The sequence below is a fragment of the Galeopterus variegatus genome, unplaced genomic scaffold (genome assembly GCF_000696425.1).
Source record: "Galeopterus variegatus unplaced genomic scaffold, G_variegatus-3.0.2 Scaffold5017, whole genome shotgun sequence".
Lineage (NCBI taxonomy): Eukaryota > Metazoa > Chordata > Mammalia > Dermoptera > Cynocephalidae > Galeopterus > Galeopterus variegatus.
The window spans coordinates 4,463-21,591 of NW_007731128.1; the positions used below are offsets into that span (position 1 = coordinate 4,463).

General features: G+C 38.2%; 1 protein-coding gene across 1 annotated transcript; it reads right to left on the minus strand.

The window, feature by feature from the left end:
• Window positions 1-6,743: 6,743 nt before the first annotated feature.
• Window positions 6,744-9,367, minus strand: LOC103604167 (ankyrin repeat and sterile alpha motif domain-containing protein 1B-like; the record flags this gene model as incomplete). Its single annotated transcript, XM_008588749.1, has 2 exons — window positions 6,744-6,816; window positions 8,781-9,367. Coding segments are annotated over 2 exons (660 nt in total), but the record flags the coding sequence as incomplete, so codon positions are not given.
• Between the last annotated feature and the right edge of the window lie 7,762 nt (window positions 9,368-17,129).

Genomic DNA, 17,129 nt, shown 5'->3' on the forward strand with positions numbered 1-17,129 from the left:
CTTTTTACATGAACACGTATCAAACATGGGATTATATTTTACTTTATTGTCTACTTTTTTTTCACTGAGTAATAATTATGGCTATATTTCCATGGAAATAAATGTAGATACAATGTCATTTTTAATTAGATGTTTAACATTTCATCATCAGGTATTACTGTAATTCATTAAAAAAAATTTTTATTAATGATCATTTGGTTAGATTCTATTTTTAAATGACCATAAACAATTCTGAAATGAACATGCTTAAATATGTGTTTTTTGCTCTTGTCCAGTTCCTTCCTTAGATACATTCCTATATAAGTGAAATTGCTGAGTATCATTTTTATTTCAATTTATAAAATACTGAATTTTCTCACTCCCTAGAAGTTTACGCTTAAAAATCAAAAATATTAGTAGATGAAAAGCCCTTTGTTATCAACACAGAGTATCATAAATACAACTAATGTAAGCTATCAAGTTTTTCTCAGGGGTTAGTGACCCATGTTTATCACTTAGTTCTTTGTTATATTTTGGGGAAACAGATTTGTTTCTAAAAGCAATCATTATGATGAACCATGACATATGGAAAGTCTATCTATCTTTCAAATTATTCCTAATTACATTTGCCTCCTCCTCTCTTGCAAGTATGAATTCATCAACGGTGGACTTTGTAAAATGCACTAACTTTAATACGGAAACCATCCAATTAGTATTTTTTAAGAGTCTACAAAGAATACATTTTGCAATTGTTTTCCAGCTTTACTGTGAATGTGCAAGGGGTATATTCTATCAAATAAGTATTATCCCTATCCTCAAGATGCTTATTAAAAATAATGGACCATTATCCATCCTTTGGAAATTTTTTTCTTAACAGACCATGGACAGAAGGGAAAAGAGAAGTCAGAGAAGGGAGATGCCATTTATTAAGATCTAAGGAATGTAGCTAACTACTTTCTCATTCATTAGAGCTTCCCAATAATATTGGAGGAAGTCTACTTACTTCTGATAGCTGTTTCCATATGGAGAAATGAGGTTTAGACTGTTGGAATGACTTGCCCAAGGTGACATTGATAGAAATTGTTAAGAGTAGGTATTCAAACCATGAAGACATATTTTTGACTCAACAAAATAAGTTTTTAACAATTTGAGCTTTCCAGCAATAGAATATATTGTCTCTGGAAGTAGTGTGCTTATTATCATCATGGGAAATATACAAGCAGATGTTAATTAATGTTGGTTCATCACATATCAGAGATGTGATGGAAAATATTGCAGTACTAGTAGATGATTGTACTTGCTCATCTCTCTAGGCTTCTTCTAGAGGGTTAGATACTTTGTTGAACTGAAAACAATGCACCATCTTTAAACTATTGATACATCATACGCAAATATAATACTCAGAATAATACTCAGCTATTTCATACTTAAGGGAAACCTAATTTCACACATAAACATTACTTTTAATTTCAAAACTAGAGAATCTCAGCCATATTCTATGACCAAAATCTATACTGTGCAAGTTATTTTAGTTTTTAAACATTATTTGGAATATATGGCTCTAAATAAAATTTTATGTCTATTTTGCTAAGAACACAATTGTTTGGCTAATTAAATAGGATCTCTTGATAAAGCTAGTTCACTCATGCCAGCCTAACAATTACTATAATTCATATTTTTACATAGCTATCCTATTATTAAAGAATTTCTTAGGTTTCATCTATCTGAAAATTTAGAAAGTCACATACGATAATAATAAAAATAAATCCTCTTTTGATTTAGATAAAATAGTGTACTAATATATTCTACTACCTATCTTCCCTAGTTAGTTCTATTAAAAATGGTACTGTAAAAAGAAATAAAAATCAAAAATAAAATATGCCTGTTGTGAAGCATTTCACAGAGAGGCTTTTGTGTGCAATTTAACAGTTCATGGAAAAAGGAGTATCACTGGAGGCAAGGAAAATTCTTCCTCTAAAAATTCTCTCTTCCTCAGGTCATCGTTAGAGTTTGTGCTTTCACTTTTGGGAGGCAGAATATATTCAAGGCTGTGACTCATTTACATATACGACCATGTACTGTGCTTTGGGAGGGCTTTGGGCTTTTCAGCTAAAGCCTTCCATACCTATGGCTAAGCTTTGCTAAGAGCAAATGGTTGGTTCTACACTTAAACACTCCCATATGGCTCCCCTTAGTGCATATCAGTATGATTTGACCTAAGAGAAAGAAGCAATGCGCTAGCTTCTGTTCTATGCAGGCAGCATGTCTCCACATGGGATCCGAACCCTCAGCGGGAGCGCTGCCGCACTCCCAAGCGGCGCACTCTCCAGTGCGCCACCGGGCCGGCCCTATTTAATCTTGCATCAATGTTATGAGGTGGCTATTAAACATCTGAATTTACAGGTGAGGAAATTGACATAAGAGAGGTCACAAATTGCAAAATTGGGATTCAAAGCCAGATCCACCTAACTTAAAAGCCCATTCTCTGAAAGAATTCTATAAAAGCAAACCTGGGAATGCATGATGATGTAGAATATGCTATCCTATCCCATATCCAGCATCACCAAAGAATAAGGTATTCTATATAATACAATGTATTCAATATCACTGAATCTTATGGCCAGCGCTGATTTGTCTGGCATTTGAATCTGATTTCAAGTGGGAAACGAGAAGTGTTGCTTGTGAAAATTATGCATTAATACTTATATGCTTTGAGTGAGAACCTAAGGGACTGACCTAAAATAAATTCAGTAAATTTTATTTAAATCTTAAATAAAAGATTTACTTAAGTCTTAAAAAAGACTGGACAGTGAGGTTGCTGAAAAAAAGAAAAAAAAAGAGGAAACTGATTTCTATGAGTAGAACTAGTTAGATGATTCATAGAGACTGCTCAAACTTTGAGCTGGTTCCTACTTAGAGGAGTGAAGATAAGACAGTTCCAAATCTCTTCCTGGTCCAATAAATATTTTGTTTATAAAATACTGACATTGGAAATACGTAGGTAAGGAGAGGGCAAACAAAAGCAATGAAACAAGATGGGTAAACTGTGGGAAATGTAATGCTGATCCTTGATCCTTCATGTACGTATCTCCATTGCTTATGATTTTATTCTCCTAATAATCTTCTGAGATTTTAAGCAACAAACATTATAAATGCTCATGATACTATATAACTTAGTTAAAGCCAGGCATAGCATGTGACTCAATGGCCTTCCAAAGCAAAATTCTGGAGACTAACAACACATCTGATGTAAAGTAGTAATTCCTCTTGCTCATTCTACATTTCCTCCCATTAATTTCATTGCACATCTATTCCACATTGTCAAGCAAAAAGATTTTTAGATTTCACCAAAATAATTTAGACCATTTAAGTCAATACATATTAGATTTTTCTCTTTTCTTTGCCAGAATACCAAGGAGTTTTATGCTTCCTTTTAGTAACTACTCTTCTCTGGTACCAGCTTACTGGTGGGTTTTTTACAACCTGTATTACAACTGACACACCACAGTATTCCAGGGAATACAGCAAATTTAACATTAGGACTATGAGAATAGCTGACATCATAAGGCTCTCAAAGAAAGGGCTTACCTGCCCAGCTATGACCACTGAGCTGCCACCAGAAACACCCTGGGCTCCTGACCTGGGGTGGTGAGGGGCTGAGGGCTTTTGCCACACCCCCGACATTGCATCCAGCCCAGCAATGACCAAGCCACTGCTGGAAGCACCCGGTCTCCCCTGCCAGAATGAGGGGGTTGCCACGGGCCTCAATCATGCCCCTCTCCTTCCTCCCACTCCCCTCTGCAACCTTCCCCCCTTCCTCTCTTCCTCTCCCCTGCAACTGCTCCACAACAATATCTTAGAATGAGGCATGGAGCCAGGGGAAGGCAAACCCAGCCTCAAATATGCAAGCTGCCACCACTGCCCCAGGGTCCCACCAGGGTCCTGAGGCATGGATATGGGGAAAAACAAACCCAGCTGCAACCAGGTAAAGAGCACACCAAAAACACCATTTCCATGCAGGTAGCCCACCACAGCCGCCACAATTGCCATGGCTGCCGCAAAAGAAGTTAATCTCTACAGCAGCAGTCACAGCTACCACGCAGATGGCACACCAGATTCTCAACTGCATTGACACAAGGAGAGGCACCAGCGGAGACCAAAAAAAAAAAAAGAAGAAGAGATCCTCTCTCTTTCTCTCCACAAAGAAAGCACACTCCAGAGTAACAGAAGCAGCATCTGCTTCACAATAATAGGGGAGGACTTGATCTCACCTGTCTCAGCACTGGACAGATCATCTAGGCAACAAACCAACAGAGGAACAGTTGATCTATCAGAGGGAGAGAACAAGTCTATGGCTGTTACAGGGGGAAGGGGAAGGGAAGAGATTGGATAAGAGGCATAAAGAATAAGTATGATTTGTAATAATGAATATGCTAAAAGAAAGAAAGAAAGAAAGAAAGAAAGAAAGAAAGAAAGAAAGAAAGAAAGAAAGGGCTTATGTGTATTTATCTGTATTTCTGGGCCCAAGAATCTTCATGAAAGAAAGAAAGAAAGAAAGAAAGAAAGAAAGAAAGAAAGAAAGAAAGAAAGAAAGGGCTTTTGTGTATTTGTCTGTATTTCTAGGCCCAAGAATCTTCACGTTTCACAAGTGGTGAAAGTGATTCTGAGGCAGGTGGTCTACAGACCAGTTTTTGAGAAAAACTCCCTAATGTCAGCAATTGTAATGATGCAGGTAGTTCATTCAATTTCACTTCAATAGAAAATTGCAAAGATGGTGAGATTTAGGGGTCTTTCATAATTTTTCAGATATGCAAATGAGAATGTCAAAACAAATGACCAGAGTTTTTTGTTCGGGGGCTGTGTGTGTGTTTGCCATGAAATCCATATACTTTTCAACTGCTCCAGTTTTATACTAAAATGGTCATTATACTGTAGGCTCATCTGTGGGAGCTCCAGACACATCTGGTCTCCATCCTGAAGTAATACAAATGTCCTTGCATCTGGTGCAAATCTCCAACAAGAAGAAATGAGTAGACTTGGATCTGATATGGGAAGTGTCTCCTCAGGTTAGAATAAGATGGAAAGAATATGGTAGAGCAAGGAGGAAAAAGGGAGTGGAGATGAGAGCCTGGAATGGGGTACCCCCGTTCTACCAGCTCAGTTGACCTGCTCATTGCCATCTTCCCAGACACATGAGCAGGCTCTTATGTCATGCTCTAGTTTCTAGTTTCACCTCCGTTACTGCTGAGTGACACTCAGCCTTGCTTGCGGAGCTCCAGCATTGCCAGGGCTCTCAATGCTTGGGCAACAGTCTGGAAATGCTGATTGTTAAAGAGCATCTCAATCACCCAATTCTATCTCTGAAAAGACTGTCGTTTTCTAGGATTCTGCTTGTTCCCTGACAAAGTATGTAATTTTGCAACCCCTTCTGGGAATCAGGAGAGCTGAGAGAGCTCAAATCTTGCCCGTAAGGGTTGGATCCTTTCTTTATTTAAATTTTGATATTTTTCTCATGATGGATTTTCCTGACATTAATTTTGATTTTTAAAAATATTTCATTAAAATATTAAGTGTCTTGATGACTGTGCTTTTTGGCACCCATTACATTTTCTCCCTAGGTAAGTTTCTCACTCACCTCAACCTAGTCCAGGCTCTGGTGACCAATGAAAGGGCCACAAAGTCCTATATCTATTTACCCTGTGATACATTTAGACTTCTTCTTCACAAAACTTAATCTTATTATCTCTAACAAAACATCAACTATCAGTTCTGACTTAAACATGAGCTCTCCCGAGAGCTTAAAAATCACCTGTTTTAACTCCAAACTTCATAGATGTATCCAATCTACAGTTACACAACTACTTGTTGGGAGGTTAGAAATGGAACCTGAGACTTTTGACTCATTCAGGCATAATAATTTCTTTAGTATGAATATTAGTGTTACTTTCAGGTTTATCTATCTGATATTTGACATCAGTCTTAAATAAAAAAAGTCTTCAAAGAAGGTTTTAAATGGCCTTCTACTCTGATCTTTAATTGTAGGGAAGGAAACAATATTTAGGAAGGGTGACATTAAATAGTGATTGCAAAACCAACCATTTGTGAGATGCTCTGCTAGGTACAGTAGGATACATGAAGAAGAGTAACACAGTTAGTTCTTGCCAAACCAGAGCTTACAACTCGGGAGAGGTCGTTAATCACTTCGGCCAGGAGGAAGGGGACATTTCACTGAGTGAGAAATAGTAGTGTATTAAATCATCAGATTCTAGAACATTTTGAAGTGCTTCATACTGAGCTCTACATGGAATTGAAACTTCATTAATATCAACTGGCATAAGTGGCTGGCTGGTTAACTCAGTTGGTTAGAATATGGTGCTGATAACACCAAGGTCCAGAGTTAGATCCCTGTACCAGCCAGCTGCCAAAAAAAAAAAATTATATATATACACACACATATATATATATGTATATATATATATACACACATATATATATATGTATATATATACACAAACAGATAGATGCACAGGTATATAGATAAAGATATATAGCTATATCTGTGCATCTATTTTTAAATTAGTATACTTATAATTGATGTTGTTTACAGGTCATGGTTATTAGATATCAGAGTGGAAGAAAGTAATTTGTAGCTACTGTCACCATTATTATGATAAAACATGAAATTATCTAAAGATTCCTATCATTTTTCGGCTATTTTCTCAAGCACATTTTTTTCGTTATAATGTAGGGAAAAGTTTCCTTACTCGCAGTCTCACCATTCATCTCTTCAAGTTCACTGTTGATTCCAACGTCTATGGAACTCATTATTTTGTCAATCTGTGAGAAACAAAAACCATATAAATGGACCATTACATTCACTTTTAACATTGCATTTTAGAGTAATTTTCAAATGCTAGGAGCATATATTCTTTTGTTATTACCATGGCAATACCACAATTAAGAGACTGAAAGAGAAAGGATTTAAAAGGAAGCAAACAACTTTTGAATGATATTTTTAAATATACATTATGCTCTCCTTTCTTAAACTTTCAAAATTAGCTTAGCTTTTTCTCTGTATTTCTTAAAATAAACTTTGTTCTTAGATGGGTCAGTAAGTTAGAAACTGGGTATTCTTTAAATTCAGAAGGGAAGGGGCTCTGTGGCATCCTTTCTCTTCTGCTTGAAAGCATGCATCTCATCTGACTGGTGAAGGGGTGGATTTCAGTTTGCAGGCATGGCCATTGGAACCAAGTTCTATGTACGTGATTTGAGCAGCCACAAGCTGATTAGTGGCATCCAATCATGTGAATCTAGGCACAGAAACAACTTAATGCTAAGAGATAAGTTAAATATTAATTTATCTTGCCTCCAAAAATGATTCAGAAAAGCATTTCAGATGTTATTCAGAGAGTTAATACATATAAGAAATGAATATACTAGAAAAACTAACCATCTATGAGTATGGAATTTACAGAATTGATAGATTAAACTATAGCCATTTATGGCTTAATCCTCCTTCTCCTCATTTTAACAAACTAAGTGAGATGGCAAGTTTCAGAAAGGACAATGAGCATTACTTGAATGTCCCATTTTGTTCACCTTGAAACAGATGAGATATTAACTGATTTTCCCAAACAGCTCAAATTCAGAATATCAATATCACATGTACTGATGTTCGATTTTGTATCCCACAAATATACATAATCAATAAAAAAAAGAACATCAATATCAGGACCATATCTATTTCTACTTCTCACAATACTATAGTGACCTATTGTGCTTCAAAACCTAAACCAACTGGTACAGTCTTTTGAGAGACAAAATGTGACATGTTAGAATAAAATAGCAAGAGAGATTATGGTCCGTTCTTTGAAGAAATTCAAGAAAAAAATTCAAAAAACTTTATGATTAGTACTCCTTAGGGAAAAAGGATATTCCAGGGCCGGCCCGGTGGCGCACTGCTACAGTGCGCCGCTTGGGAGCGCGGTGGCGCTCCCGCCGAGGGTTCGGATCCCACATACAGACCGGTTCCCGCTCACTGGCTGAGCGAGGTGTGGGGGCAGCGCCGAGGGTTGCGATCCCGTTGCCAGTCCTGGTCCGGTACGGGTGCAACACTGAGGGTTGCGATCCGTTGCCGGACACGAAAAAAGACAAAAAAAAAAAAAGGATATTCCATAACCTTCCAAAGGCACTTACTTTCTGAATAATTCTATAAAATTAAAGATTTTGCCTGTAAGTAGAACTTAAACTGGTCATTCTTGACCCCCAAACATTTTTTTCCTTAATGTTTCTCTGTTAGTTGTAAAAAGGAAAATATTAAGTGTTTATTGCATGGTGCTTAGAGAAGAGCCAGGAGCACTCTGTTTACCATTAAGGTTAATATTATAAGGAGCTTTTTTGAAAATATAAGAATGGAGGCAAGCTAACAAAGAGTTTAGCAAGTAGCAAAATGACAGAGCAAAATACCAAGCTTTTTCTCAATTTTTCAGCTGCAGTGCTTGGTAGGTCATGATGTGAACATTTTCTTGTACCTCATAGCTAGTTATTACTTCTGCTTGATATCAATTTCTATGGAGACAATGGATTTCCCCACACGTGTGGAACTGTGCTTGTCTTTACACTTGCTGTGAAATTACCATGTATTACCCATAGAGTCTTTCCCTTCTAGTTGGAGCTGTATATATTTGTTAATTTTTTCTTTTTTTTGCCTCTGAAAGACTTAAAAAGCTGCAAATCCTTCCCCCAGTCCTCCCTCAACTCCAAAGCCTTTTATAAAGAAGAATGAAAAAGACAAGGCTTACTTCTTCCCATTCAGACGTGAAGGACGGTGTCCTCTCGGAATTCCCTTTGGAACTGTGTTCAGCAGTTGAAGGTTCACTCCAGTTAACCCTCTGTGTTTTCTCATTTGATGGGTAGGCAATGAGATCAGAATCCGACTTAGAGACACTTTTTGATAAGTGCATGTCAAGCAGGGCTTTAGGCAATGACCTTATTCTCCCCAGAGTACAGGCTCTCTCCACGAAACCCCCTGTGTTCACAACCCACTGGTCTCCATTCCGCGATCCACTCCTGGCTGTTCTTGTGCCAACAATGGTATGGTTTTCGAGTTGGTTGCTTCTTTTGTGAAAAATTGTTCTACTGACCACTTTGGGTTTAATTTTCTTTACTACAGGTTCCGAGTTACTCTCTACTGAAGGCTGCTTGAAAGGCAAAGGACTGTTTGCCGAACTGACTTCCACTTGTCCTTCACATTGATCTCTTTTCCCATAGAGATGCAATGGATTCTCGGGGGACTCGTAGGCTGGAGAGGACCCATGAAGAAGGCCTGCAAATTGCCCAGGATCATATTCTTTGGGGGGATCATTGTCCTCCTGTTGAGAAAGGTCATCTGCAAAAGGGAGGAAGAATGTCAGGATGTTTGTTTACACAGGAGTCTGAAAGCCATGATACAATAGCAGTGCCCTTACGAACCTGTGCCATATCCAGACATTTGATTTATTACTACATAGCAATACCCTCACTTTATGAAATACCCACGACCCTACAGTGCCATGTATAAAATGCGTGTGTGTGGATCACATCTTCATGATATACCTTAGACTTTATTTCAAAGGTACAAACTGGGTGTTCATTGAATGTCTGCACACCCTTCTCCTTTGTCCTTAGGGTATATGTTTTATATTGAATAAATGAAACTGGGCTTTCTAGAAGTGGAACACCCACATCCAAACTCTCACAGTAAATGACTCATCATGCAGTAGGACATCAGGCAGCTCCATCAAGATCACATAAAATGACATCCCCCTGCCCTACTCACAGCAAATAAATTCAATAACAAAATCTTGAAGTATAATTAGAAGTAATTTAAAGTTAATAATCCTGATAGTATTACTTTAAGTATAAAACTAATCGTATAATGTTATATGATTTAGGCAAAAAGGATGTTCCGGCTTAACACAGGCAAATAATGCAATCCATAATATCACTAAAAAGTGAGACTCTTTTACCGAAAACTGACGTTAAGCTACTAATACAAAGCTATCTTTTTTCTTTCTTCTCCAAAATAGCATTGGTTATTTTCTAATTTCCTCAGATCTTTGGAAACATAATGCAGAAAAGAAACTAAGGAAGAATGATAATTTTTATTGCCTTAGAATTTTTCTAAGATGAAATGTAATTCTTCCCTGAAATTTAAAATACACCATGCATTTTTTTAATGACTTAATTTGTCTTTTAAAGACACACTGTGTAAAAACCTGCCTAAAGAATTTAGCAGAGGATGTCAGTTTATTTTTTTCAGTGGTCATTTTAACTCACATAGATAGCTAAATATTTGCTAAGATCAAAAGTTAAGCTACCTGATAAACCCATAACTCACTCTTGAAAAGAAGCCAAGTATAGCCAGTGTGGTACATTATCACAATACACCCAAAGTTGATTTGATGGCTCATGCTTTAAAGAAGTTGGTTATTATTATAAACCCCCAAACACCAAAGTTTTTATAAATTAACAAGTAACACTTAATGGACATGGGCTGTTTACTCAGCACTGAATTAGAAGTTACAGTTGTATCATTCCATTTGATCCTCATAACAATGTTATAAACTTATAATTAATAATAATCATGATTTTCTGATGGAAAGAAGTATAGCTAAGATTTTGAGCTCTCATATTTCTAAGAAACTGGCCACCACAGTAAGTCCTAACAGACATTTGCCTAGAGATTGCTACAGGCAAATCTACTCTTTATATTGAGGATTGGACCCAGGTCTCTACACTGTTCGTCCTCCCTATTTTATTTTTGTTTCTCTTATTCCTTATCAAGTAGCATAAGACTTACTAATTTTATATCAGCATTTAAATACTGTTATTTACATCGTACTCTTTGCATTTAAGTCTTGGGATATCAGGAGAAGAGGAAACATCACCTAAGGACTTCACCTCCTCTACTGGGCAGGGGATTAATGTGTTTTCAGTTGTTTGCATCAAATTAGGCAGAACTATTATTCTGTTATTGACTCATTTGGAGATTAAGTATGGTTTAAGGAGATAAGTAAGGGCACCTAGTTGACAAGGGGTGAGCCTGTGATGGTTAATTTTAGGTGTCAACTTGGCTAGGTTAAGGACTACCTAGGAACCTGGTAAAGCATTATTTTGGGGTGTGTCTGTGAGGGTGTTTCCAGAGAAGATCAGCATATGAGTCTTAGTGGACTGGTTGGGAAAGATGTGCTCTCGTTATGGTCAGGAACCATCCAAACCACTAGGGGCCCAGAGAGAACAAAAACAGAGGAAAAGACAAATCTTTTTCCCTGTCCACTAGAGCTGCAATGTGCTCTTCTCTCCTGCCCATGGACATCAGAACTGGAGACTCTTCAGCCTTTGGGTTCCAGGACTTACACCAGCAGCACCTCTAGCTCTCAGGCCTTTGGCCTAAGACTGAGAATCACACCATCAGCTTCCCTGGTTCTGAGGCTGCTGGACTTGGGCTGAGCTATGCTACTGGCATCCAGTTTGCAGATGGCCTATCATGGGACTTAGCCTTCATAACCAAGTGAGCCAATTCCCCTAATAAATCTCCTCTCATATATTTATATACGTATCCTATTGGTTCTGTCTCTGTAGGGAATCCTGACTAATACAGCGCTCTGTCCTTGGGAGTGGTGAAAGCCAGGTTTGTTCCTAGCTTTACATATCCCCAGACCTTATCCTGTTTCCTGCTTGGCTTTTCCAAAGAGAAGATGTCTCCCTGCTCAGAGCTATCATGCCAGCATTCTGAGATGGAAGAAAGAAAAGTGACAGGAAGGGAAATCCAAGAGACAGTATTTCACAATCCGCACCCATCTGTACTATTATAATCACTTTAGTCTTCCCACAACAAACTCCATCCCTTTCTAAAGTAGCCACGTTATATCCTTGATAACTCCACTGTCTTCCGCTCGTAACAGAGACCATTCTTGGGGTAGAATAGTGGGGTGGTTACCGGGACAAGGCAGCTTTGAACCCTCTCTAAAGACTACAGTTTAGAGCCTATTATGTCCATTTCTTAGAAGTCAAAACTCACACTGAGACAACTTAAGTTGCTGAAGTTTCCCCACCTAGTAAGTGGTTAAGCTGAGATTCAAACTAAGGTCTATCAGATCCTAACATCCATTGACCTGGGAAATATATTACTATTAAGCTAAAAGAACAATCTGGAGTTGTTTACTCAGAGGACAAGCAAGTGGGCTGCTAGTGGAGAGAGACATGTTTCTGCTGTTGATGACTATTTCTGGAATTTGTGAAAAGTGATCTAAGAGCATTAGAGTTTTCACTCGTTTGTTTGGGTTTTCTTCTTGTAGATAAACTAATATCAACAGGAAATAAGGCCTGGTATTCTATTCCAATTTATTTTCTCTTTTTTCTTCATAGGCTACTTGGACCCCCATAGTGCTCTACAACATAAGCGGGTTGGTATAGGATGACAGTAATGGTGAGTAATGCAGTAGGAAGGTGGAATTATAAAATAAGGAAGTTTAGAATTTCATTCTGAAAGTTGCTGAAGAAGGCTGACAGGTTTGAAAGGAAAATTGAAAAGAGTCAGCCTATTATGGGAAAAAGATTTTGTAAATCTCAGTCAAAAGGGTTTCTGACCATGTTCATTACCTAAAATAAGGAGAGTTTTAGGGGTGTGATATTATTTAAAGTTCTTTGTGAATATTATTATTAGGTGACCATCCCCTCAGTGGTTTGACCAAAATGACTATAATCACAAGCCCCAAGCCCTTTATATTGTCTAAGTCTTCTAGTCACAAGAAGTCACTTCTCTAGGTAAAAGAGAATTTAGTTATTAGCTCCTAAACTTAATTTTTTGGGAATAATTCTTAGTATCACAATAATTGGCAACATTTTTGCCAAGAATAGTGAAAAGACAAATATTACTTGCTTATTTCAGTGGCCAAATTTTAAAGGTTGACTCAGATCGAAGAAAATGAGAAGCTGCTGTGACACCTCTGAAAAGTTCGTGTGGTGGATTGATGCAGTGGCCCCAATCTGCTCATGGCTCCCTGTAGCCACACCCCTCCCTGCAGCCCGAGTCCTCCCACGCTGATTCTCAGCGTGGCTGTGTGCCTTGAGATGGTCAATGAGGTGGCAGCAAACATGATATTAGCAGAGATTTGAAAAGCACTTGTGCATTAGACTTGTTCTTTTGTTGCTCTTGGAACATTGCCACCATGGGAACAAGCCAGGCTGCCCTGCTGGATGATAAAATGACACATTATCCAGCTGTCTTCAAATGTAGGTTTTATTTTTCAGGTATGGTGAAGCCAATAAATCAGGAGACAATTACCATTGAAAAGATGGACTCTTACAATCATAGATCCAAGAAGAGGGGTCACACCACGCCACAAGGGGCCACACAGGGAAGCACCAGGGTCGGTCAGGAGGCAGAGGGGGTGAGGGGAGATTTGGGGCAAGAGCCTTTATTGTGGTTTCTGTGGGAAGGAAGAAGCAAAGTGGGGATAAGCAGTTTAAGATTGGCTTATTTGAATAATTTCAAAGGTCTTGGAGCATAGTGGCTGTCCCTAGCTATCTGGTACCTGGCTCTGGGGTGATTAGGGCAAGTGAATAGTGGCCTAGAGTATGAGAGCTCAGTAAAGAAGGCGTCTGTCAGAATGGGCTCTGGATTGGTTGGTCTGCATATGAAAAGTGTGTTAACAGGTGAGTTGTTTGCTGTCTATAGGAATTAGCTAGCCCTGGGAGGGTCAGCTGCTCCAGGATCAGCAAGGCCCAAAGATGTCAAAGCATAAAAACAAACAAACAAAACAGCAAATAAAAAGACAAGGTTAATACACTGTCAACCCCTGGCAATCCCAGACAATAGCCAACCAACTTCCACACATGTGAGTGAGGCCATCCAGGACCAGGTAACCCCAGGCCAATCTGCCAACTGACCACAGAGGCAAGTACAGACCAGCTGAGATAAGTCTGTCCCAAACCAGAAGAAAACACCCACCAGAATCATAGCCCTCAATTTTTTTTTCTTTTTGTAAATAAAGTTTTATTGGAACGCAGTCACACCCATTTGTTTACATATCATCTAAGGCTACTTTCTTCAACAGCAGAGTTGAGTAGTTGCAACAGAGACCATACAGCCAACAAAGCCTAAAATATTTACTAATTGGCCCTTTATAGAAAAAGTTCACTGGTCCCGGAATTGTTAAGACTGATTTTCTGGGAAAATGTTAACTAAGGTCAAGTTGAGGTTTAGAAAAGAGTCAGTTTCCAAGTTGGGGGCTGTTTCTCTCATGAGTTAAATTAACAGCTGTTATTGTAAGCTTTTAAGTTTGGGATGGTTTGATTTGTGACAATAGACAGCTGATTCAACCTATATGCCAAGCTCTAAGAATTAATAGGCTTGGGCTGAGCCCGTGGCGCACTCGGGAGAGTGCAGCGCTGGGAGCACAGCGACGCTCCCGCTGCGGGTTCGGATCCTATATAGGAATGGCAGGTGCACTCACTGGCTGAGCACGGTGTGGGCGATACCACACCAAGGGTTGCAATCCTCTTACCTGTCACGAAAAAGACAAAAAAAAAAAAAAAAAAAAAAAAAAAAAAAAAAAAAAGAATAGGCTCTTCAAAATAAATTCTGGCAATGTTTATGTTTCCATCTCTGGGAATACCTAATTGTGTTGTGAAAATTGGATAAAAAAGAAGCATCTAAGTCCATTTGGGCTGAAATAACAAAATGCCATAAACTGGGAAGCTCACAAACAAATTTATTTCTCATAGTTCTAGAGGCTGAGAAGTCCAGGATGAAGGCACCAGCAGATTCTGTGTCTAGTGAGGGCCCACTTTTTGGTTCATAGATGGTGCCTTCTCGCTGTGTCCGCATGATAGAAGAGGGGAACGGGCTCTCAGGGTCTCTTTTATAATGACACTAATTCCATTCATGATGGCAATCAGAGCCTGAAGTCTTGGCATTAGAATTTCAACATGCGAATTTTGGGGAAATAAAAATATTTGGACCATAAGAAAACATAAGCCAGTGAGAATAATTCCTGTTTTATAGAACACATTGAATATATGTTTCTTTTATTGTAACAATTTTTAATCCTGAAGATTTCATTTTTACAAAGAAATGTGGTATTAACTGTTTAAAATACTCAATAAAGATTGTTACTTTGACATGATAATCATATGGTATTTACTCCTTTGGTTGTGCTTGTATATTTTTAAAGAGTACACTTTGGAAAGAATTTTTGTGTTTTCCTACTATTTCTTTAGATGAAACTGAGGCACAATATATAGATTAAACTGTTTTCATGACTTGTCTCATTTAATTTCACACTTCTCTTTCAATAAGTGAATATGTCATGCCAAGGCATAGAACTAAATATGTGTGAATTCCAATCTGATAGTTATTCAAAGCATCATTAGCATTTCAAAGAAATGTCAGAGTAAATATCCAATAGTAAGCAGTTCAGTCTCTTTTCGTCCATCTTTGCCCCTGATCTTTATCACCTGTGTAGATATCTGAATAATAATAAACCCAAAATTCATATTAGATGGAAAACAAGTGATTTCTTTTTCTACTATACATCATAATTTTTGTCTATTGGGTCATTGCATTCCCTTTAGAAAATCAAAAATTTTTCCATTTTCAGGGATTCCGGTGCTGATGTTGATATTAGTATAAATTGTGAATTCATTTTACAAATACGTATAAAACACTTCCTGTGCTTCAGGTGTGCATTCGTGCCAAAGACAATGTCCTGCCTTCATAGGGCTTACATTCCAGCCAAAGAGACAACTATAGGCAAATATTTAAAAAATTGTATTATTTATGATGATGGTAAGTTCTATGAAGAAAATAAAGCAAAGTAATGTGATAGGAATGAAAGGAAGATGCTATAAGGTGATTAGGGAATGCTGTCTGAGGAGCTAATATTGAACACACATGAGAATGACTGTGAAGAAGTTAATCATTCAAAGTTTTTGGGGGGAAGATTATTGCAGGTGGAAGGAAGAAGATATGAAAAGCCCCTAAGGCTATTATGTACAATAAGAAGCCCAGTGTGGTTGCAACAGGATAGTGGGGGAGGGGTAGAATAGTTGGAGATCAAATCAGAGACAAAGGTAGGGCTGACGGGATTTGACTTATACCTTTAGAAGATCATTGCAAGAACATAATAGTACTGTGTTTTTAAAAATTAATCTCCTCAAGTCCCCTCATAAAAACAATACATGGAACAGTGAAAGAATAAAATGAGCATATAATAGCGAGAAAACCAAATCACAAAACTACAGGTGATATCTTTATGGGCATAGTAAAGTCTTGTTATATAGCAGCAGGCTCCAGAACTGGGTCAGCCTCTTTGCAGCTGTAGTGGTGAAGAGAAAGGGAAATTCTATGGAGTCTACAAGCCACGGAACGCAGAATCACCATCAGAAAGAAAAAAACAAAAACAAACGAAAGCAAACAAAAAAGAAATTGCCATCAGATACAGATTCCCAAGAGGAAAGGATCCCCTGACAAGTAGGATGCTGGGCAATAGAACCTGGAAACAAGGAGAACTTGAAAAAATCTTGCACCAGGATGACAGGAAGTAGTAGCTTAAGTCCTTGAGAATTTCAGAAATATCCAATAAATATACACTTCTAGTAGGCTAGAGATGTACTCTGAAGAAAAGCTTTCAGGAGCAGAATACAAATTGAACAGAGTGAAAACGCTGGAGATGTCAGGGAGAAAAACATTTCATATAATGTTTCATATAATGGGGAAGTGGGCAGGTGTCCAGTGGAGGGAGACCTTGGATATAGTAATATAAGGGCAAAGTACAGTGTCCAAATGTGAGAGTGCTGCTCTGAAAGGCGAGGTGCATGGAACTCTGGAGAATACCAAGGTAGTAGCAGCAAGCCTTCCTGAATCAAGCAGAGAAGTACTCATATTTCTTAATACTTCATAGTAACAGCAAAGGAGAATGCCCTTGAGCCATGAAGCGGGGAAAGCTACTGCAGCTCATCCCTGCTCCCAAATGGGAGCCTCTTCCTGATAGTCCCTTCTCATTAAACATGAGAAACAAAAGAGGATCTGGATAGAACCCCATTTAAAGACATTGCAAGAAAAAGAGATGAAAATAAGTGTTCAACCGTTAATGAAAACAAAAAAA